The sequence below is a fragment of the Lontra canadensis genome, unplaced genomic scaffold (genome assembly GCF_010015895.1).
Source record: "Lontra canadensis isolate GAN:19392208 unplaced genomic scaffold, GSC_riverotter_1.0 scaffold16, whole genome shotgun sequence".
NCBI lineage: Eukaryota > Metazoa > Chordata > Mammalia > Carnivora > Mustelidae > Lontra > Lontra canadensis.
In genome coordinates this window covers 4,784,838-4,809,120 of record NW_022631010.1, presented here as the reverse complement: position 1 = coordinate 4,809,120, position 24,283 = coordinate 4,784,838, and the positions used below count along the sequence as shown (strand labels likewise).

The window sequence follows — 24,283 nt, the reverse complement described above, 5'->3', positions numbered from 1 at the left end:
GATATAACCTCATCTCTGGCCTCCCAAGAGTTGACAATGTAGAGTGAGGGACAGAGACATCAATAGTTACCACCTAGGGCCAAGCTGTGATAAAGAGATTGTGGGAGCCCAGAGAAAGAACTGAATGTGGCCTGAGAATCCAGGAAGGCTTCCTAGATGAGGGGCATATCCAGGGCGGGGTCCTGAATGAGTCAGCGAAGAAAGGGGATGGGATGTGTAGGCCAATATTTCATGGAGAAGCCACACAGGAAAGGCTCAGAGGGATGGAGGGCCTGGAGGCATGGAGGGCCTGGGACTCACTGAGGATGGAGACAAGGGGCTGAAGGGGACAAGCCACACACATAGGAAGAGGAAAGGACAGTTTTTCAGCAAGAGACTGTCCAAGCTAAGCTCCACGGTGTCCTGAGTAGTGGCCCAGAGGGCAGGTGTTGGACACAGACAGGGCGCTGATCTGCTTTGTGTGGCCTTGGGCAAGTCACTGGCCTCTCTGAGCTTCTTTCCTCCCTGTAAAGTGGGGCTGATCAGAGTAGACCCTCACTGGGTGACTTTGAAGATGATATTATGTGTAAAGTGCTTAGCACAACCCCAAGCACACAGGCATCAAAAATGACAGTTACCATTATTATTACTGATATTGGTTAAGGTGGGGAGTTTGACTGAGGCAGGAGTGCACTGTCTGCTGGGTAGGTGGAGGGATCCGGCTGTGAAAGGGTTAAAACGGCCCGAGCTGCTCTCCATCCAGTAGATAAGGTTGGAGGAAACACAGTCCAGTGAATTTATGAGGTGCCGGTCACTTGGCATCAAAGATTAGGGGCTCCCCGCAGGCCGCGCAGGAAACATGCAGGGTCCATGGCCAGAAGGGTCCCGGGACTCTCTTGAAAGAACAAGGCAGAGCAGAGAGGGTGCACACCAGACGGTCAGGCCTCAGGGTAAGGGACTGTGAGACACAGAGAAAACAAGAGGAAGTTCAGGAGTGGCCCCCGAAGGGCCAGGCGCAGGAGCCAGGAGCGACAGAGGAGGGAGAAAATCGGAGGCAGGCGGGGAGTGGGGTGTCAGGGGTGCCGAGAGCGCCGGGATGGGGGTCACTTGGCGGTCGCGCATTTGTACCTGCGTCTGGCCGGCCGGCGGCGGGTCTGTGAGTGGGGCAGTGCAGGGGGCGGAACGACGCCAGACCGCGGACTGCGGGACCGACCGACCTCCGGACCCCCTCCGGGCGACCCCCGCCCCCCGCCGCGCGCGCCCTCCGAGCGGGTTAACGCGCCGCCCCGCGCGCCGGCTCCTCCCAGCCAGGGCAGTGTCCCGGCTCCGCAGACGCCCTCACTCGACCTGGCAGCCGGCCCCTGGGCAGACGGCGCGTGCCTGGCGGCGGTACCGAGCCCTCGCCCCGCGGATGTGCCCGCGCGCCGGGAGCAGCCATCGGGCCTCCGGGGAAAGCCCCGCGCGCCAGCCCCGACCAGGCTGCCCAGATGCGGGCACCACTCTGCCTGTTGCTGCTCCTCGCCCACGCCGTAGACATGCTCCCAGCGAGCCGAAGGAAGAAGCAAGGTACGAGGGGCAGCGGGCTGGTGGCAGGGCGCGAACAGCGGGGCAAACTGGGCGATGGCCCTTGGAACATCAGCATGGTGTCCCGGCACCATGGACCACTCACACCTCCAATGGCCCACTTTACAGACAGGGAGACTGAGGCCCGGGGCACCTGTCTAGCAAGCTGGCTTGCTCTCCAAGGAAGGAAGGGGCTGGTAGGGCTCTGTCACTGACCCACTCCCTATAGTAGCAGCATTGCTGAGAAGGAGGGTGGCTCTGTGCAAAGACAGGAGGCCCCAAGTGCTAGGTCAGAGGACACTGGGACTAAGGGACAGAATTAGTGGCTTAGAAGCCAGCCATCCATGCTGAACAGAGAAAAAACATATACAGTGTTGGGCTGGGAGTCCAGATGGCCCAGTCTGAGGCCCATCATTGACCCTGACTCACCTTGTCACCTTCCGGGAGGCAGTGTTCCTTCATGGGCCCCCTCTGGCAAAGGTATGAGCTTTGGGAATTCAGGGAGACCTGAGACCAGAATTCAAGTCCATTTGTTCTGAGATGACCCAGCTGAAGCCCCAGAGTCCCCCCAGTTTTTCCATCTTGACTTCCTGGGAACATTCGGAAGGTAAATCAAGGTCAAACTAGAAATGTACCTGGGGCCCATAGGAGCCCCTGGCTCCCTCAGGGTCCTATGCCACAGTCGCTCACTGTGAGAGTCAGAATGTCCTCAAGAGGTGCGTTTGAGGTCATTGCTGCAGAGTGGGGGTCGGCAGAGCCCGCACAGCTGAGGAGAATGAGCAGGGGAGCAAGTCTCCCGAGCTGGTACCAGTCTGAGAGGCAACCTTGGAATCCCAGCCACTGTGCCAAGGTTTTCTCTCATTAAGGGAATCCCTACCACTTCCTTATGACAGCTGGGTGCCAAGGCTTTACAGGTTAAGGAACTTTGCTAAGCTGTCCTGCAAGGTCCGAACAAGGCTACATGGGAATAAAAAAAGAGAGTCTGCCTTCTAGAAGCTTCTAGTTCGTTTGAGTGAAAAGCCCGGCATGGACACAGTCACTCCTGGAGTGGAGCAGGAAGCAGAGAGGGGCTTTGGGAAAATGCGGAGGTGGGATTGGGTGGGGGTGACCGACCCAAAGGGCTCTCATCCCTGGTGTGACTGGTTGGAGGGATCCAGGGGTCTGAGCAGTGGGTGGGCTTCAGGGGAACTGGGGCAGGTTTGGGACTTTGTGGGAATGTTCCTCCGTGAATGGCCCTTGGACGGTGTCTTCCCCAGTGACCTGCTGAGTGACCTTGGGGAAGTCACTTTGCCTCTCTGAGCCTGGGTTTACCCATCCGACAGCCTTTTAGAATATCTCTGAGATTTTTCTCAGTTTTAGAACAGACCAAAGAAATAAAAATAAAAACTTCCTCCTCATTGACTCCCCTTTAACAAAAGGAATGATAATCTGGAACATTGGACTCACAGGCAGATGTGGGCAAGACTGAATGTGTATGTTTGTTAAGTGAGTAGCCAAGTACATGGGCTCCTAGGGGCACTTGTCGGTACCAGTCATCTTCATTTCCTGTGTGTGGTGTCCCTGGCTACTCACAACAGCTTCACAGGGGTGAGGGGAAGGGCGGGCAGGGTGATGCTTATGTTCTGGATGAGGATTCAGAGAGGGAAACTGATTTGTCCAAGGTTGCACAGCAGGTAAGTAGCAATGCAGGCTGGAATCCCACTGTGTCTGTCAGGATGGCTCCTGAGCTGTGTTGGCCTTCCCTTCCCCCTTCCCAGAATCTCCATTTCCCCAACTGAAGAGGAGTTGGTTGGGGAGATCTTTAAGATGTTTCACAGCTCTAAAAAGACCCCCCACACACACACACACAGATTAAAGAAAAAGAAAACCTCCACTCCCTCTCCCCATCCCCAGTTGCTCGATGAAGAGGTTGGACATGGCTGTTCCCGATGCTGCCCGTGTTTGGGAAAGGGGCTCTTGGCGCCCCTCCCCACAGTAATTGATGTCTTGTGTATAGGACATAAACATGCCCCCTCCAGCATTTCCTGAGAGAGGCTTGTAGCTCTACTCATCAGTCAAGTACAATGGAGAGAGCCTTGGATTTCACTCCCACCCCGGGGCCCCTTTACACCCAGATGGTGGACTCCCATGATCCTGCCAACACCCTCAGTTTCCCATTGGCTCTGGGTGGGGGCATGGAGGGGTAGGAAAACCCTTCCTATAGCATATTCGGCAAGTGGTCTTAGGAGTCCTGGCCAAATAGGTTTGAGAAATGCTGGGTTTAGCAGATTTCTCCACTGCAGGACTTATCAGAGCATTCATGGCAAAGCAGTGGGGCTAGACAGCAGGACGTTTCCCAAACTAATTATGCAGCAGAGGGCCATTTTTCATGAAACAGCTACTTGGAAAACTCCACACGACATCCCTGAGGGTCCTAGCGGCTTTGACATTTTGCTGTCACTGTAGAAGGAGACTGTGTCCTGAAGACACCTAGGCCCTGGTCATGCTCCATCATCCATCTTTCACCTGTTCATTCAACCACCGCTACAGGGTGGCCTCCGTGCCAGGCTCTGTGCTGGAAAGCTTGGAGACACCAAGGTCTAAAGACCTGGGGCCTGCCCTTAAGCAGCTGTCACGGTGGACGAATACCCCTTCCCTGACTTCCCCAACCTCCCCTCCATCCCCGAGTCCTGGGCCTCAGTCTTCGGCCTGCTCTGCAAGGCCCAGCAGCTGCCCAGCCCAAGCCGCCACCCGCGGGGCCTGGCACCCGCAGACCCACGCTTCCTCAAGCCTGGCGTCACTGTTTTCTGATGAAACCCAATTTTCCTGTTTCTTTCCTTCTTTTTTTCTTTAATTTTTCTGTTTCTAAGACAAGAAAGAATGAAAGAAAAAGCTTGAGAAAGGTTCTTGGATCTCAAGTGTCTCTTACAAAACAACATGTTGATTAATTAAGTGTAAATGAATCAGAACCAGATGGAAACATTTCTCTTGAGACATGCTGGGGTGTCCGGGCAATGGGACAGTCAGGGAGCGTGAGGGAGCTCTGGTCTGCACCCCCCAAACCCTGATACAGAGCTTCATTTAGGCAAGAAGAAAAAGGCAGGCTGTGACAGACTTCCCAGTAGGTGATTTGTAAAGATTCTACCACTTCTCCCTCCCATTTGACAGCAGGCTGGGATGCTCTCTGGATTGGGGAGAAAGGGGCTTTCATGTGGGTTTAGTCTCACTTCTGCCCTTGTCCCCTCAGTGAGTCTCTTTTTCTTCATCTATAAAAAGACTATGGCAGCAGCTCCCTTGGGTGGGATGAGTACGATCATTCTTCATAAATTGCAAAGTCCCGCATGGACCTCAGGGCAGGCAGCACTGTCCCACTGTCCCCTGTGTGTAGCAGGGATGCTGAGACCCAGCAAGCAGGTGCCTGAGGCAGTGGCAGAGTTGGGAAAGGACCCTGGCTTCTTGTCTGCAGGGCTGGGCCGGGGCCAGGCGGGCCCAGAACAAGGGGCATCTCCCTCGCTGCTGGCCTCCAGGTGACACCAGGTAAAGACGCCCGTCAGAGGCAGCTCTGGAAGGGGAACCAGCTGCTAAAGGATGGAGTAAGGGGTGTTACCCATACCCAGAGGGCTCGGGAAAGGCAGTGCGTGTCAGTAGAAGGTTACCAGCAGAATGCAAGTCATTTTTGCCCCTTTGGGCCTGGGTTTCTTCATAAAATAGGTCTGCTTGAGAAAAGGAAAGCAGTATGTTTGGCACTCAGTAAACTTATCTCTGATCCCATGCCCTCTCGCTCTGTGGCCAGTTCTGGAGCCAAACTTGTGCTTGAAGGAGATGCTGCTTTCATCTCACACATCCCCCATCCTTGGGGGAACCCACCTCCCTCTGCAGGGATGGGAACCCCCCAGTCCCCACCCAGTCACCAAAGGAGAGCCTTGAGGTCACTTAGCGAGGGCTGGCCACGTGCCAGGAGCTCTGCACCATGGGAATCCTCACTATCACACTGCCTAGTGGACACCCATTTCCCAGACAAGGGAACTGAGACTCAGAAAGTCCACTGACCTGTCCAGGAACACTGGGGCCACGGACCCAGCATCTTGGAAGCTCCAGAGCCTGTGCGTAGAAATATACATGGGTCTTGTTGATGACTTGCCAGGGGCTGCAAGGATGATGGCATCTGAGAGGGGCCTCATCACAGGGATTTTGTCAGGAGAGGTGGGAGCAGGGACAGGGCTGGGGACTCCAGCAGGAGGAAGGAAGGGTCTGGTCAGGTGGGAAAGGCCAAAGGGGTTGTGTGGCCAGAGGAAGAGAGGTCCAACTGCAGACAGGGTGAGAATCCAGTCACAGAGGGGCCTTGGATGCCACTGGCATATCGCCTTTATCCCAAAGAAATACTCCCTGAGCCCCTCCTCCAGGCCAGGCTCTGGTCTAGGTGTTGACAAGGACGGTAAAGACGCGCTCTGCCGTGCCCGTCTGTCAGAGGGCTCGGTCTCTCCTTGAGATGTCAATTACAGACCCATCAAGAAGACTGACACAGACAGGACCCCACTGCCCCTCAACACAGCCTTCAGTGGCAGGTCTGGGGTGTTCCTGGTCTCAGCTGAGCCATCTGACACTCAACAAGGGGACATTGCTTGGCTAAGGTCACCTTACCTGTTTTCTTCTCCTGTGTCTTTGCGTCCGTCAGTCAGTTCACTGTTTATTCACCCATTTTTCCATCTAGTGAGAAAACAGACTCTGGTATGAATGCAGTTTTCAAACTGAGGTTTGCAACCCATCAGCAGATCAGGGAACTAATTTAGTAAGTACAGCCGAACAGTGAATGAAGTGGAGTACAGTGCAGCCGAACAGAACACGACAGTGTAGGATAGAAAGTTTGGGGGGGGTGGTGTCAGCAAACTTTCTTTGTAGAGGGCCAGACAGTAAATACTTTCGGCTTTACGGGCCACCAATGCCATGTCCCATACTCTTCTTTGTTGTTGTTGTTGGAAACCCTTCTCAGTTCACAGGCCATATGAAAAGGCCAAGGGCCAGATTTGGCCCAGAGACTAGAGGTAGCTAACCTCCTTTTTAGAAAATATCAGAACGTATTGCAAGTATTAAGATTAAATATTAATTTGAGAGGTGTGTTTCCATTTACACGTATAGGTTGAGTGTGTGTACGAGGAAGCGAGTGTGCATGCTCGTGTGTGTGCACATAGATGGGTGTTAGAGCACGGGAGCGTTTGTACTGATGTGTGTTTTCGGAATGTTGTGTGTGAACTGATATAATACGGGAATTTTTACCGCCGTCAAGGAAGTGTGGAGGCTGTCGGATCAGCTGAGCCCAATACAGTCTTTGTAAATCTCTCAGAGACAGGTTCCAGGAGGTCCCTGTATCACAGATGGGGACACTAAGGGTCCCTGAACAGAGGGCCTGTGAACCCAGGGAGCCCGGCTGCAGAGTTCCACCTGCGACACCAGATTGCCTCAATGAGCAGCAATGGTCCCTGACACATTGTGCAAGCTGTATGCTTATTTTTGGTGGACTTGAATTTGGTGGCCTTGTCCTTCTCAAGGCATGTGGCTTGTGGCCCCAGAAGACAGAGCAATCAGTCAGAGCCCTAAATATCCTTCTGCATCAGACACTCCTGAGCAGCCGGTGGGCCCCAGACATCGTGGGAGCCTTTCTCACTGATCCTGCCGGGCCAGCGTGGTTGCTCCCTCTGCCCTTCCAGAAAAGGAAGGCTGGTTGAGAGAGGGGACATGATTTGTCCCAGGTCACGTAGGAAACTGATGTGTGGCCTCGGTCTTCCAGGTTCCAGACCCACAGGGGCAAATCCTGCCTACTACAGACTTCTCTGGAAAACCCACGCAACACCATGAACCGCCCTGTGGTTCACACAGCACTTTACACTTTGCGGAAGGGTTCCACTTTCCTTTTTTATAGAATAATGGAATGCTAGGGCTGAAAAGGCCAGTTGAGACCTTTGAGACCAAGACTTGTGCAAATGGAGATTCAAGCAGGGCAGTACCCCACCCCACCCCCAACCCCCGGGACCCGGCGCCCATCACCACAAGAGGCCAGCCTGGGCTTGGGAGCCTCCAACGGGCCCCTGGAGTGACCTGTGTGCCCCACAGGCTCTGTGGCTTGGCTGTGTGCTTCCATGAGCAGGAGCCGGCTGAGGCCCCGGGCCAGACTGGAGCCATCACAGCCTTGAGGCCCATCCTTCCCTTAGAACGGCAGGCTGTGGACCCTGGCCAGACACAGGAGGCCCTGGACATGGTGGATACCCAGGACCAGGCCCCTCGTGCATTTCCACACACGTGCATGTTCCTAAAAACATACATTTTTTTTTCTTTAAAAATACTGAACTTTCGCTGGCATCCAAGGTTTTTAAAAGTCTGTTTTTGATTTGGTTTTACTGTCGAACGTTTACTCTATGCCAGATGCTGTTACCTGTTATTTTATTTTATTTAACAACATCAGGCACTGTTCTAAATACTTTATGTGTATGAACTGGTTAAATTTTCTTAATAAACCTATGAGGCAGGTCCTATTATTATCCCCGTTCCACAGATGAGAAGACTGAGGCACAGAGAGGTTAACTAACTTGCCCAAGGTCACGCAGCCCAGGTTCAAATCCTGCCTGGTCTCAGAGCCCACGGTCTACTGAGCTCAGTTGTCTCCCAGTCTTACTTAATCCTCATAGGCTGCTGTGAGGACTATTATCCATATTTTACAGCGGAGGAAACTGATTTAAGAGGAGAGGGTGTTAGTTGAAGAGTATGAAATTGCCATTTTTATAGGTCAAAAACAGCCCAAATATTAGCAATTTCATATACTTCAGTCCACTAGCTTGGCAAAGTAAGTTTGGCAAAACCAGGATTTAAACCCAGACAATTAATTCCAAAGGAGGGTGCATAACCACCCCGCCAGGCCTTCTCCCAGTTTGGCCACAGAATAGCCCAGGAGGTGGTGTGACCCTATTTATTCTACAGAGGAGGGCTTCCAAGCTCCGAGAGAGCAATTGACTTGCCAAGGGCACAGAGCCAGGACGGGGAGAGGCTGAGATGTGCCTCCAGGTCTCCATGGGCTGGAGCCTCCTTTCTTGGCCTGTGCAGCCAGCGGTGCCATTCAGACAAACGCCTTCAGCCCCAACCCTGAGGATCCCTCCAGGTCCCACAGGGAATGATCTGGTTCCCATCGCGGGTGGGAGAGGCCCTCCTTTTGGGCATGGCTGCCGCAGGCTGGGCTACCACCGCCTGCCCTGGGATGATTTCTTGGAATCACACCACATGATTCACAGGGCCCCCTTCTCTGTCGTCCCCGCTGGGGGCCCCAGTCTGCCATTATGGTGGGGGTTCTGTTTCACCAGCTCAAAAGAAAGGCATTCCTGAGCCTGGGGGACCCAGACCACATGGGGAAAACCACTCACTTTTGTCAGAAGCCTCCACTTTCCCTGAAGCCCAACAGCGGTGCCCACATCCGCAGGGGTGGAGACTCGAAGGGAAGGAATGTCACGGCTGCCCTTCCGGAGCCTGCCCTGGTGTTGGCACAGGGGCACGGCTGTCTCTAGCAAGCCCCAGATGAGCAGGGGGTGACCAGCAGGCTGTCACGAAGGCCGTGGGCTCTGCCACTCACTAGCTGAGTGACCTTGGGCATGTCATCTCTCCCTTCTGTGCCTCCGTTGGCTGACTTGTAAAAGACATTTCTAGCAAATAGGGGGAGCTCTCAAGAGTTCCAGCACCAGGCAAGGAGTGTGGGATTTGGGCTGTGACACACCTGGGCTGAACTCCCATCTCCGCTCCTGCCGTGCTTGGGTGAAAATATTCCATTACCGAATCTCAGTGTCATCTGTCAGCACCCTGGGAACGATCAGAGCATCTATATCATACAGTTGTCTTAAGGATCAAGATTATGCATGTACCCCACCTGAGAGATAGTGGGTGTTCAATTAATGGTGGTAACCCTCACGCGCCATGGGAGGTTGGCTCTTGCTAGCATCCAGAACATTCCAGCCTGATGTCAGACCTGTCCCTGCCTGTGTTTGGAAGTCCTCAGGAGCCCAGATTCAGAGGGTAGAGTGGTCCTAAATGCTGTGTGACTATGACACAGGATTATCCTCTCTGAGCCTCTGTTCACTTCTCTATGAAACCGGCCCTCAGAGGACAGCAGTGAGGACGGAAGGTTGTGTGTGGTACGTGTTCATGGTGCTGGCATGTTTTAAATGTATAAATGATGTGATGGCTGTTTGTGGATGAGGCCATCGTGGGGCCTGACGTCCTATCCTCTGCCCACAGCAGGCTGGAAAAACCCAGTCAGATGCTGTATTTTGAGCATGCTTTTCCTTCCTCCTCCACCCTGCCCCCCTTCTGGCAGGCATTTGAGTCAATCAGACTCCTTAATTCATAGCATATTATCAGTACAGGGTCGTGTAAAAACCTGCTTCTGTTTTGTATTTTATTTTCCTTTTTTTTCTTTTTTAAATTGTTATGAATTGCCAACTTCTTATTTTATTCTTAAATTTGTTTCACTTACTTAAAATTCTTTCTTTTTTACTTTATGTAAACCCTTCCATTTTGTTTTTTAGGTTTTCATTATTAGTAGTTGTAATGTCTAATTGTAATTAAAAATAATTTTAATGCATTTAAATTTACGTTATAGATGCAGTTTTAGTTTTACTTTTTTGTTTTTCTAAAACTTTTACTGTTTTAACTTTAAAATGCTATTTCTTTTCTATTTTTGTCAATTTTAATTATTTTTACCTGATTTTCATTCCCCTTATTTTCACTTTTTTAAATTTTTAATATATTTTATTTTTATTTTGCCCACTTTTTTATTGTGTTTCCTGAATTTTTCTTGTCAATTTATAGGACTTCCTTGTGTTACCTACATATTGACCCCCTGTTGGTTTTGACCTAGAAAATATTTTTCTTCAGTCTGACACCCATCTGGTAACTTCATATGTCCTTTAGAGAATAGAAATCTCTACTTAGGATACCGTTCACGCGATCAAATCTCATATAAGCTTTTTGGGGGTGGGGGTTTTCTTCTGCCTTACAGTCTGGGCTTTTTGATCTTAGAAAATGTCCTTATAACGGGCCCTGGAAGGGCTCAGTCAGTGGAGTGTGCGACTCTTGATCCCAGGGTTGTGAGTTCGAGCCCTACACTGGGCATAGAGATGACTTAAAAATAAAATCTTTAGGGTGTCTGGGTGGCTCAGTTGGTTAAGCGACTGCCTTCAGCTCAGGTCATGATCCTGGAGTCCCGGGATCGAGTCCCACATCAGGCTCTCAGCTCCACGGGGAGTCTGCTTCTCCCTCTGACCTTCTCCTCGCTCATGCTCTCTCTCACTCTCTCTCTCTCTCTCTCTCTCTCTCTCAAATAAATAAAATATTAAAAAAAAATAAAATAAAATCTTTAAAAAAGAAAGAAAGAAAGTGCCCATATAAGAGATCTCAGTAGAAGGGTGTGAGCCCCTGGTTCTCCGTCCTTCCAGCAGACCACCCTTCCTGTGAGCCGTGCTTCCTTGGCAATGCTGACAGTCCTGGTACAGCAGCCCAAGGCCCCTCCCAGAAACATTTCTGGAAGTCTCAACAGCAGGTAGTGCTTCTCTGTTCACTCTTGTCCTTGAATGTCCTCTCCATCACTGCATCCAGCCGACACCTGCTGTTAGCCCTCGGGGGCCCTGGACTGAGGGAGGTGGTGGGCCCCCTTCCTTCCTATGAGGAGGAAAGATGGCAGCTGGAGTCCCTGCCCCTGGAGGTGGGGAAGTTGGCTGGCAGGGCAACCCAGGGTGGCTCAGAGTCCTCGCCATGGGCTGAGCAGCCCCAGCCCGCGGCTGCCGCTCTCCCAGGGCTGCTTTGGCTGCAAGGTCACAATTTGTGGATCATCTGAGCTCCTGCATCCACACCCTACACCCCCACCACCACCAAAGAAGAAAGAATACAAGCACCCAGGACATTTGTGTGCAAAGCTGGCTACCCTGAAGGTCCTCCCTTCTTCCTGGAGTTAGTCTCCCCCTGTCTGTCCTCACGAACAGCTCAGAGCCCCCTGTGGTTGACCTTGGGCCCTAAGGGACATATGACTTTCAAGGGCTTTCGTCTGCTTTTGGAGAGCCACAGGGCAGGAGTCCACAGGGAGTGGCCAACAGGCCATCCGGGAGGCCATCCAGGAGGTGGGACCCCCAGCAGTCCAGAGCTTGGAGTCAGGTTTGCCTCCACCCACCTCCTCGTTGTGAGCTCATGGGTCTACTACTTTATCTCACAGAGCCTCAGTTTCCTCCTCCGTGAAAATGGGGCATGTGTAACCCCAGACTTGCAGAGCTGTGGTGAGTGTGAAAGATAGAACACAAGGACCGGGGTGAGAGGCTCAGCCAACATGAGTCGGGCTCTGCACACTCACAGCCCTGGTCCCTTCGAGCACCTGCCAGAACTCACAGTGACCAGCCCCTCTGGCTCCACGCTACCCGTCTTGGTTCCAGACCTTTGTCCTGGTTTTAACTGGGCAAGAAGGATGCTTCCATTTTGCAGATGAGGAAACTGAGGCCCACTGACAGTGGCTGTTAAATTTTCAGGCCTGTGCAAGCCCAGATTTCTCTGACCACCTGGGTTTCAGTTTGGCAGAGATGGTGCCTCGGGGCCGGGAGAGGGTTAGAGCCAAGATCATGAACCTCCCCATTTCCCTGTGCTCCTGCTACCCTCACCACATGCTGTGCCTGTTTCCTCTTCTTCCATTCAGTCCCTGCCCCCCCAACCCCGCCCGGCATCATACCATTTATTGATCACCACTATGGGCCAGGTTGGGTGCGTTACAACCTTAGAAGATGGGTACCCATTTTACAGAAGGGAAAATGGGACCCAGATGGGGAAAGTCAGTTACCCAGGTTCCCACCACCCTCACAGAGTCCGGGTTGGAATCCCAGCTGGGGCTCCCAAGAGCTCCTTTTCACTGTGCCAGGAATTGGTTAGCTAAAACCCAGGGCAGAGCATAAGGCAAAGTCTGGCTCCCGCTTGGTGACTGCTTTTGTCATATATGCCAGGCACATGGCCCGGTGTTCTGTGGGTTATCACCCCCGTTTACCCTCCAGACAAACCTTGGATAGCATCATTCTATTTTGCAGGCGAGACACTGAGGCTCAGAGAGGTCAAAGGCCTTCCTAGGTCAAGGTGGCAAAGCCCCGGGTGTGTGACCTGGGCTCCCACCTCCCTGGCGCTGTCTCCCCTCTCCCCATTTCTCGCTGCCAGGCAGCTGTTCTGGGGGCCTGGCCCAAGCAGATGGCCACTGTGACTCACCACTGTTCTCAACTTGGAGCCCAACTTAGGAAGCCACTGTGGCGGGGCCTCAGGTTGATGGCATCTGGAGGGTAGGGCGTGGGTGGCAGAGGCAGGGAGCACAACTGGAGGGCAAGGCTGCTTCACATCCAGAGGGGACCCAGGACAGGGACCTGTTCCTGGTGGCCTGTGGAAGTCAAGAGCAACAGCAGGACAAGGAGGCCCAACCGGAAGTGATGGCAAGGGGAAGCGGAAGCAATTTGGCATTTACAGGGAGGCCGTGGGGTAGATCCCGTCCTGGGATTCTCAGATTAGGTCTCTTTAGATCTGAGACTGGATAGCGGATCTGTAAGCCCCTACATGCGCCACGCCAGGACTGGGCCACTTACCTTGTAGTAGCCCAGGGGCAGAGCTTGCCTGTCCCCCCACCTGCTTCCACAGCTGCCAGCCTCATCCAGACCACCTGGATGACCATGCCCCCTCCCCCTCGGCACCTGCTGGAGCACAGGCAGACCCTCACCTGCTTCTAGGAAGATCCAGCACCATGCAAACCGCTTCTGAGCCCACGCACCTGGGCTGGCCCATCCGCCTGTCCGACCTCACCTGCCATGGCTCTCCCCTGACCTCTTCCAGAACAAGCTCTTTCCAGGCTCTGACCCTCCATGCTTGCTGGTCCCTATGCAGGGATACCTCTCCTAACTTTCGTTCACTCCTGGTCACTACCACAAATAATCGCTCTCTCCTTCCGGCTTCAGACTTCATGAGGGGAAGACCCTCTTGTTCACTGATGTGCCAGTGCCTAGAACAGTGCCTGGCACAGAGAGGAAGGTCTCTGATAGGAGGGAACACATTTTCCAGTGAGTGGATGATTGTCTCCATTTTACAGGTGAGCAGACTGAGGTTAAATGTCTCAGGAAGTAAGCTTGGAGCTGGAATTTGAGAGCAGGGTTGTCTGATCCCAAACCTCAGGATGTGTATCCATCAGGATGAAATGCCATTTCCATGGTCTTCGGATCCCCTCTAAATGATGAGTTATTCTCTTGCCACTCCAGCTGGGTTTTGGGAGATGGGGAAGTTCTCAGCCCTGCCCCAGCCCCTCTGGGACAGTTTTTTGGGGATCCTTTTCAGAAATCCATTTACACAGGCTGCAGAGGCAGGGGGTGGGGTGGGGGGGAGGATAGGGGATGCAAAATCATTGCCCCCTCCCCACACTAAGCCCTGGAGCCAGCTACCAGGCCCCAGTTTCATACTCATGAGGCAGCTCTCTTTAAAACACTGTGGCAGGGATGGGGAGGACTCAGAGACTGTTTCCACCCTTTGTCACCAATTTTGGCACTGCAAGATAAGTCCTGTTCATTCATTCATTCAACAAACATTTACAGAGCACCCTTGTACCCAGCGGGGTGCCTGGCGCTGGGAGGAGGGCTGAAAAAGAGAGCGTGGGAAATTTACCTTTCAACTAAAACCATGTTGTGCATCTTTCTAAAAGTTTCAGCGGGTCTGGGATTTGTCTTTTGATTTTTGTCTAATCAAATGAAAGCAAATGAGAAGGGTTTTTTTGTTTGTTTGTTTCTTGTTTTCACCCTTGTGTTCCTAGAGGTTAGAAAAGGGCCTGGCACATTGAGGGTGTTCAAGAAATACCTGCCCAACAGGTGGATAGATCATGAATATTGGACCCTTATGCACAGTGGGTTTTGACAGACGGAGAAACTGAAGCTCAGAGACAGGGAGGACCTTGCCCTAGGGTCCAAAGATATGGGACAAGAGTCCACATCTGGGGCTCTCTCCCTTTGCTGGGATTTGAGAGGGGAAGGGAACCTGTGAGAAGAGGCCAGACCCACAATCAGATCTGTGAAGACACTTAGTCCATGCCTGGAGGCCCCACTGGATTCCTGATTCTGTCACCCCTCAGAGCCTCCTGGTCCCCGGGGTCCTGGCTGAGAGAAGCTGGGGCTGTCCCTGAACATTGACAGGGTTTGGCATGAGGACTAGCCCTGACTTTTAGACCTGGTCGCCTTCCCTGATGCTTACTGGCAGTGGAGCCCCAGGATTTCTCTGTGCTGAGCACTGATCATATACCCAACGTTTCCTTGGGCTTAATTTTATGAGGCGAGGAGGGTGTTTATGTTGGGCCTATTCTGAGGGCTGGAGTCTCCCTAATGCTTAATAAAAACCACCAGTTCTTAAGACCACCTGGCTTTAAACCTCAGCTTGCCACATATCAGCTGTGTGATTCTGGGCAACTTACCTGCCTTCTCTGTACCTTAACTTATTTGTTTTAAGAGGACACCTCATAGGGTTGTTGTGACAGAGCCCGGCCATGTAGGCGCTCCACACCGCTCACACCTACCATCTGCTAGACCCTGTTCTAATTGTGTCACACGCCAACGAACTGCACCTTCACAACAACATAAGAAGACAGGTAGTATCCCATTTTACAGATGGGAAAACTGAGGCTCACAGAGGTTAGGTTTAGGCTTGAACCCAGGCTGTCTGTCTCCAGTCAGTGCTGCTAACGGTTCTGCCGCTGCTCCTCCTGCCATTGGCACTGTGGACCTTTGGGGCTTGAAGGTCGTTAGAGATGCTCCAAGCCCTGAAGGGCTGCCTCTAGAAGTGGGGGATGGGAACGAAAAGGATCAGACTCAAGATCCTCGTCCTCACACCCAGCCAGGTTTCAGCCAAAGCAGCTCCATCCTTACCTGCTCTATTAACTCAGCACCCATATCCCATCTCATTACGTGGAAAAGAAGGCTTCCGTGGCTGAAAATATTTTAAAAGTCCTTTATCAAGACCCATCCTTTGTTTTCCTGCTGGGGAAACTGAGGCATGGGGCAATGAGGAACTCTGCCAAGATCATACAAGGAGTCTGAGTCCACCACGAGACAGGTACCACTGTCCTCATCCCTAGCTCTGGACTCTCAGTCACAGGACTTCCACAGGACAAAGGAAAGGAGGTTGTAGGTAGAGTTCTCAAATCTGGTACCCTCCTCAGATTAACTTTCAGAATCTGGGCTTTCCAGTTCCTCTTAGGAAGTTTCTCCTGAATCCAAAACTAAGGATGTACTGTTAAGTTGGCTAATTGAATTTAAATGTAAGAAAATGAAAGTTTCCACTGCCTTCCCAGGTATCCTGGCCCTTACATCTTCCCCCAAAGCTTGTGGGAGCCTCTGGGTTTAGCCAGTGGGCATGCCCCCCCCCCCATGCGGCACTGGGTCTCCAGATTGGCTGGAGGAGTCCCAGCAGGGTCCTAACTGCTGCAAACATCCTCCTACTGGGCCAGAGCTGTATAGCCTCTCAAAGAGCCAGAAGAGTCCTTCACAGATAAAGAGCAATGGGGAATCAAAAGCACCCCAGGGCAGGGAGTGGGAATAAGCAGCCAACTCAAGCCAAGCATCACCAGGTACTGTACACACGGGTCTCAGAGTATTTCACGGCAGCCAAGTAGGTTTGGAGAGGATCAGAGAAGAAAGAGACCTGCCCGAGGTCACATAGCGAACCACAGAGACCCAGAACTGGAAGGAGCCAGAAACTAAGTCCACTCCCAGCTTACAACTCCTCACTGAGCACCTACTGTATACAGGCACCTGCTGTGCCGGGTGTAGGGCTATAGCTGGGAGGAAACATGCCAGAGACACGCGTGCTGCAGAGACCTGCCGTTCACGGGGAGTGGGGGAGGGGCCGTGAGTTTCCTGAGCATCTGCTCTGCCCTGCTTTGAGCACAATGCATTTGACACCCCTCCCCGTGCCCCGCTACAGCCGTGTGAGTTAAAAACAGAAGAAACTCAGGCACAGGGTATTTCAGCAGCTTGTTCAGGGCCTCTCCCACAGCAAACCTGTGTCTGTTGCTGGAAAAGAAAAGGAACTGTTTTCTCAAGATTTTTTTCGAGGGGCGTAACTGCGTCTACTTGACAATTTTGTGGCTGTTTTAAATGTAGGACAAGGCAAGAATGTTTCTTCTGCGATTCCACACGCTTGACGACACGACGACACTTTGACCCACAGACAGTTTTGTGACAAGACTGTAGGCAGATTGATTTTCTGACGGTTTCACACTCGGGCCAGTCGTGTGATGCTTCTGTGTTCACGGATAACAGGTAGCTGCACTCTGGCAAGATGGGTCCTTGGCTTCTGGCTGCACACACAGGGCTCCCACAGGAATACAAGCGGGACCCTCCTTGAGGAGTGGTTAATGGAGGGCAGAACACATCTGCCCAGGCCAGGGTGGCTCATTAAGGGATAGGAAAGCAGAGATTTGGCTTGGTGAGGGGCAGGGGGCGAGCCTGGCACCAGCAGCCTGCTCTGAAATGGGTCTGCCCCGCTACCCAGCCAGAGGGCCAGGCAGAGACAACACAGGGCGAAGACTTCGTGCTTCAACCCTGAGCACTAGAATCCTCTGGAGGTGGGGTTTACCATCCAGCCCGCGCCCGCCACTGTCCTGGCACCACGCCCGTGTTTGGGTGCAGACGAACCCGGCGCCTCCCCTTCCTGCCTCGCTGACCTTGGCACTATCCCCAGCTCCGGTTACTTGGGAAAGCCTTCCAGTGAGTGATAAGAGGAGCTGGGTTGCCCCTTCCAAATATTACCCAATATTACCCCGGCGTCTCATCCATCATCAGGCCTCCGGGGCAAGGTACTGTCTGGGAGCTCTGTCTAGCTCTGCTACCTCCAGGGGTTGGCCTTTGAGCCCCAGTTGGCTCATCTGTGTAAGGAGGAGTGGTAATAAGACCAACTTCCTTGCTTCTTAAATGAGGTCAGGGACCAATATCGTCAGCATCCCCGGACAGCTTTGTAGAGACGCAGCAGCTCAGACCTCACCCCAGACCTTGAGCATCAAAATCGACCTTTGAACCCAAGACCCCAGGGTCTTGGGCTTAACCCACTGAGCTACCCGGGCGCCCCAATTGCAGAGTGGTTTTTGAAGATCGCCTGAGCTCAGACATCTATGACATCAGGCACAGCACCAGAAGCTTTCAACCAAGCCCCTAATTGAGAGGGGGTAGTGCCTCAGATTTTAAGCAGCAGCACTGGGTGATTCTATGTGGATTGAAATCTGAGGAAAGAACAGATGTGGGTGTGAACCCTGACTCCCCACCGCACTCCATCCTGCCTTCTCTCCCAGGGTCTGGAAAGGATTCCTTCTGGATTCCAAGCAGTGGCTGGGGTGGGGCAGGACGTTTCCCAGCCTCCCGAAGCCCTGGTGGGGGCAACAAGAAAATCCCCCAGAGAGAGTTTGGAAGGGACCTGACAGAAGAACGACAGGGACAGGCTCCCTGGGTGAGGGCACACGTGCTGACTTGCCCCACATCCCAGGGCTGAGCACGGCACAACGGAGAATGAATGAGATACGCCGAAGAGGCAGGCTCAGTCCCCGGACGGTGAGTGTAGACAAGCAGGCTTCACTACTCTGAACCTCAGTCTCCTCTTCGGCAAAATGGGGACAACAGCAGCAACCAGGCCAACTTCCTGTCTTGGTCAAGGTCAAGTGGGCATGGAAAGAGGCAAGGGCCTTAGCACAACCCTGGGAACTTAGCAAGGCCATAGTAAGGGGACAGCAGGACGTGTTATTCAGTGTGGAGGACTGAAGGAAGCATGGGGTACACAGGGACTCGGGAGGCAGTGTCGCCTTGACGTGAAGATTTCAGCTTCTGGAGTCACCCTGCCTGGGTCTGACTGTCCACTACAGCTCCTACAACGTGCCTTTGCGCAAGCAGCGGCACTGCCCTGAACCTCAGTTGCCTCGCCTCTGAAGTGGGTGTGACGATAGTACTTAAATGAATTTTGCAACATCTCCACGCGGGATGGTGAGCAGCTCTGGAAAAGGGGGTCGGGAGGTGCAATATTTGCCAGGATAATTTGGATGAGCAAAAGCAAGGTGCAGACTCGCCTGTGGGGGGCACTGTGGTTTTGCCCTGCCCTGCTGGGGTTCATCCTTCCCTGGCAGAAAAGGAACATCATCAACTTCCTTTGCCCTGTATGAGCCTGGCCCTCCCACCGCAGCGACAGCTCTCTGAGGCCAAAGGGCAAAGCTATGGAAACTTGAAGGAGAAAACTCCAAACTGCACTCCGGCCCTCGAGGGAGCACCTTGGGGCGCCTCCCATGCGTCTCACAGAAACCAAATAATAAAATAGTGCCCATTTGTCTGCCACGAGTGGTGCTAAGCACTTCACATGGATGAGCTCGTGTCAATCAGACAAGTGCCTGGGAGTCGGTTGCTGCTGTTGTCCCCATTTTGCCGAAGAGGAGACTGAGGTTCAGAGTAGTGAAGCCTGCTTGTCTACACTCACCCAGCCAGGAAGTGTTGGTTTGTCAGCCTCCGAAACCAAGACCACCTCAATATTCTGCTGAAGGTGAGGCCCTCTATGTTGCCTCCCCAGGGTACTGAGAAGAGGCTGGGGGGCTGGAGACCCTTAGCCCTGCACCCCGTGGGAGACTATAAGCTGGGAGTCCTCTCCAGGGCCCCTCCCTTGCTGGGAATGGTGCAATCTGCCCCCCAGGCAGGGATGTGCCGTGGGGCTCCTCTGAGCCAGCTTCCAGGGGCAGCAACTGCCTCCCATATGTGGGGGCCTGAGCGGACAGGCGGGAGCCCAGATGTTGTTTATTTCCTTTGGTCATCGGTGACATGTGTCCCCCACTGCCAGGCAAGGATCAGAAGACGCACTGCCCAGCGCTCTCTGCATACCCCCCACCCCCACCATGGTTCTGGATCATCCCCAGAGACAGAGCAGGACTCAGGGCAAGGACTGGCCCTCCTCAGGTTCCATGGCCTTGGGGCAAGGGGCAGCCGTCTCTCTCCATCCCCATCCTTGGCACCCCCCAGGAAGGCCTCCGGGACAGCTGTGTTAAATCCTCAGTCAACCATGACACACAATGTTCTCATGCAAGACACACTTCCCTGGGCACACCCCAATTAGGAAGAAACTCCACCCCCCAAAAAATGTTGACATCAAAATAAAAAGTTCTGCACCGATTGCCCAAGCGAGCCCTGAACCACAGACTCCCACAGACACGTGGCAGGTGGCGATGTAACAATCCTGAGCCTTTCGTCTGGCTTTCTATGTGAAATCTGTTTTTCTTTTTTTTTTTTAAGATTTTATTTATTTTATTTGACAGGCAGAGATTACAAGTAGGCAGAGAGGCAGGCAGAGAGAGAGAGGAGGAGGAAGCAGGCTCCTTGCTGAGCAGAGAGCCCGATGCGGGGCTTGATCCCAGGACCCTGAGCTCATGACCTGAGCCGAAGGCAGAGGCTTTAACCCACTGAGCCACCCAGGCGCCCCTGTTTTTCCTTTTTAATGTTAGCAGTCTATCCAAATGAGGGTTTTTGTTTGTTTCTTTATTGTTTTTTGTTGTTGGTTTATTTGGTTGTTTTTGTTGTTTGTTTGGTTTTTTTTTAAGTATGGGGCTGCATTTCTCAACGTGGATATTAAGGATTTTTCAGTGACAGACACGCTGTGGGCTGCCGAGGACATGAACCTGTCTGGAAGAACATGTAATCTTCAAGGTCTTAGATGTCACCCTGGGCATTTTGACCCCTTCCAGGAAAGCTCTGCAGGCTGAACGGGGGTGGGAGGCATGATATTGCAGATGACCCTGAAGCCACTTGAAATTCCCAGATGGAAAAAATATGGAGATTCCTTGCAAACGTCAAGCCATTGACTCCTATTGCAATGAGGTTGCCTGGGGTTGTTCTCAGGCTGTGGGTCACCCTGAGATTGGGAACCCTTGTTGGAAGACCCAGGTCATTCCCTGATCCCAACAGAAAGGATAAACCTGCCCTTCACCCAAGACCAAAACTGCTTCCTCGTGTCTGCCTGAAGACCATCTCCTTGGACTTTCTGTCCACCAACACCTCTGGCCTCTGTTTGCTCACCTGTGAAAGGGAGGAGGGTCCAAATGTGGACTGACCAAGTGTGGGCAGGCAAGGAACTTGAACTTACATTTATAAAGAAGTACCTGCTGTGTGCTGGGCACTTCCTGGTTTGTTTGCACACATCTCATATCCAGGCCCATGAGGAAAGGAATTGCTGCGACAGGATTTCAGATGGGGAAACTGAGGTCCACAGAGATGAGGGTACTTGTCCAAGGTCATTGCATGAGTGGTGGAGCCAGGACTGGAACCTGGGCACCTGCACCATAACACACTTCCTTAGATTTTTGAGGGCACAGAACGGGTCATCGCTTCCATATGACAATAGACACAGTGTATCAGGGGCCTGCTTTGTGCTGGGCTCAAAGCCAAGAGTTTTTCAGGAACTGTCTCCTTTAACTACAACAACCCTGCAAGATAAGCCTTATTACACCCCTTTTACACTAGAGTAACTGAGCCCAGAGAGTTAAAGCACTTTGCCCGCGATCACACAGCTGTGCCCCAGAGCTCATAACCATAGAACCCCTCAGAGTGGACATGACGCAGTGATATTGGTTGGACGTGTGGGTGAATGAATGAATGGATCGTTCAGCCCCGGGCTAGCTCATGATCTCAGAGTTGTTATAAGCCTGCCTCCCTTTGGAAACCGCAAAGCTTGATGTGATCCATTCCACTGTCATTTTCTTGGGAAAAGATGAAGCGACTCAGATGTCATTCCAAACCCATCCAACTGCTGGAGTAAAACAGGCCCATGTATTTGGGGCCTGGTATTTTGAGTAGGGGAGGATGGTCATGATCATGGGAGACCATTGATATAGGAAATTGCGTGGGGTTCCATCTCTTCTGATGTCCCCTGAAAACCCAAGGTATTGCAAGGAGAGCTCTAATCCTTTCCTTTAGAAATGTGCATCTAAGCTGGGAGAGGCCAGTGATGAAGGCCAGGAGACAGTTGGGGTATACAAGAAGCCCATTGGGGAGCCACGGTAAGCAGGCTGGGGGGCTGGGGCTCCAGGCCCCTTGGCCTGGAGGGAACTGGAACCTGGACTTACATCATGGTCAGAAACTCTGTCTTTTGGGACCCATGAGGTTTCTGGTTGCTTTACTCTATCTGCATCCGATGTGTTTCTTTCTCTCTCTGCTTCTCTATATTAGGAGTCTAGTTGCAAGTGACAGGAAACCTACCATAGAGTGGCTTGAGAAAAGAGAATTTGTGGACCCTCGCAGGGGGGCGTCCAGGTGCACACATAATCTCTCGGCTCTGCTGCTGCCTTGTGGCCTCTATTCTCAGGACTCCCTCCCACCCTGCAGTGCCCACCAACCCTGGTCTACATCTTCCCAAATCCAAATAGAGTGGAAAAGAAAATGCACACATGTGCATGCACACACACATGCCTGTCAACGACCCCCCGCCCCAAAATCTGAAGACTAGCTCTTGCTGAGACATGTGCCGAGGTTTGAACCAGCCACCAGAGTCAAGGGGACCTGTGGTGAGGTGTATGGAGAGTCTCTCCATGAACCTCAAAGTCAGAGAGTGCGGCCGGATGGGGCCTCTATTAGCACAGAGAGGGACGACAGATGCTAGTGGCCACAAAAGCTTCTCATACATGGGCACTAGCCTGCCTTCCTGCAAGTGTCCTTAGATCAAGAGCCCAACACAGACCATTGTCTGTTGGCCCAGAGTCAAAATTCCCAAGAAAGATGGTCTAATTCGTTCAGCCAGAAAGAGCAGTCAGTCCCTACTTCAGTCTGTCTGGCATTGACCAAGGGAGAGCGTCATGCAATTCAAGCATGGTTTCCACATCTGGTTGTCAGGGAAAGGAGTTCGTGAGCAGGGGAGACCCATCCAAAATGCCTATTACATTAATTTGGACTTATTATAATGCACATTCCTGGGCCTGAACCAGACATTTTATAAGCCTCCCTGAGAATTCTTAGGCTCAGTCAAGTTTAAGAACTATCACATTTGGATCTTTCTAAAGCAGCATTTTACAAACACTAGTTGTCATCACTTATGATTCATAGAATTATCGTTCAAGTCTCTACACCCGTGACCTTGGGGAGGAGAAATAGCATTGCCCTGTCCAACAAGTTGCAGAGATGTGATGAAAAAGCCAGAGGCCATCAGAGTTCTAAGTCAGGCATGCCATTACAGTACAGAGCCACTAGAGGGCGCCCTAGCCCACCACCAGGACCAAGGACACGGCAGGACGCAGAGCTAACTCTTCAAAAACCTGAAAGAAGCGTTGAGATCTGTCCCCTGCCTGCACACCCATGTGTACACACACACACACACACACCATCCAAGGTCACGGGGGGTGTCCTTATCAGGTTCTGTCTTCTGCATGTGGAAATGTCACTCTAGAAAAATGCTGTAGCTCTAATTGCTGTTTGGCTGTCTGAGCTTGGGGAAGTCTCCACCCCTTGTGGCCTCGGAATCCCCGGTGCACCTGCAGGGGTCAGGCTGAAGGATTCCTAAGTTCTTCCCAGAGACCAGTTAGAAAGAGTTTACTTTGTCTGTCTGCATTACGTTCAGTCCCTCCTGTGGGCTTCAGCCCTCGCAGTAGCTGTGAGGTCCTCTGACAGTGGGGGCCATTCGCGGGCCATCCCTGCTGCCCCAGGCTCTGCCTGACACGGAGGAGCCTTGAACAAATGCTCCACGAGGGCAGTAGGGGGCTGACTGCCCAGGTCCCTGCCTCCACTGATGCTGCAGGACCCTGGGGCCCCGTGGTCTCCTCAGCTGGAAAGTGGGCAGAGACACCTGAGTCGGGTGTGAGTCTCTGTCCATGCACTCAGTGTGCAGCGAATGCTATTCTGTTTTTCTTAACTGAACATAATTTCTACTTGGAACTCCTGTTCTGCAGGGAGGCAGAGTTCACCTCAAGCCAAATGAGGGTCCCTTTGCCCTTTGTTGTGGGGCCGCATCTCAGGTCCAGTGAGATGACATAGCACCGAGGCACTGAGGAGAGGTACCCTGTTCTCCACTGACATCACCCTGTGCCCACCCGTGAGGCTGAAGACCCCACAGCGTCAGTCATTCTCATGCAGTCCTCAGGATCTGATAGAAAGGTCCAATGGCCTAAACAAGAGGGGTGACACTTTCTCCTCTCTCCTATACAAGAATCTGAAGTAGACCGCCCTGGGTTAGCATGGCCACGCCATGGCCTCTCTGCCAGGTCCCTCTGTCCCCGGCATCTGCCCTGGCTCTGGCTTCCAAGTCCACAATCCCACCAGCAGAGGAAGAAGGGGAGGAGAAAAGAGCCACCCTTCTTTAAAGGTCATTCCTGGAGTGTGGACAGGACACTCCCACTTAAAGCCCATTGGTCACAACTTAGACACTGCACCATATACCTCTGCAAAGGAGCCTGGGAAATGTAGTCTTCATTCTTGGAAGACATGACTTTGGCTAAACATAAGGTCCCTTACTGAGGAGAGAAAGGACCTGGGGGCATAAGTAACATAGGGCTCGCAGCTGCGGGTCTCCGCTGCTCTCAGAACTTCTGTCACCTCCTGCCCAAGATCTCAGCTTGAGGATGGGCCAGCGCTTGGCGAAGGAAGCTGGGAGGGGTAGGAGTAGAAGATAGTCCTCTTTCCTTACCTATCCCTCCCCAATCCACAGACACGATAGAGGCTAAACACTTCTAAATATATTTTTA

The 24,283-nt window shown here is 52.6% G+C and overlaps 1 protein-coding gene across 1 annotated transcript in view; it reads left to right on the top strand.

Annotated features, from left to right (window-relative positions):
• Positions 1-1,466: 1,466 nt before the first annotated feature.
• The window catches only part of RSPO4 (R-spondin 4), a 29,098-nt gene continuing 6,281 nt past the window's right edge, over positions 1,467-24,283 (top strand). The window contains exon 1 of the mRNA XM_032859376.1: positions 1,467-1,545. Coding sequence (XP_032715267.1) covers positions 1,467-1,545 — 79 coding nt within the window. The remainder of the gene's footprint in view (positions 1,546-24,283) is intronic.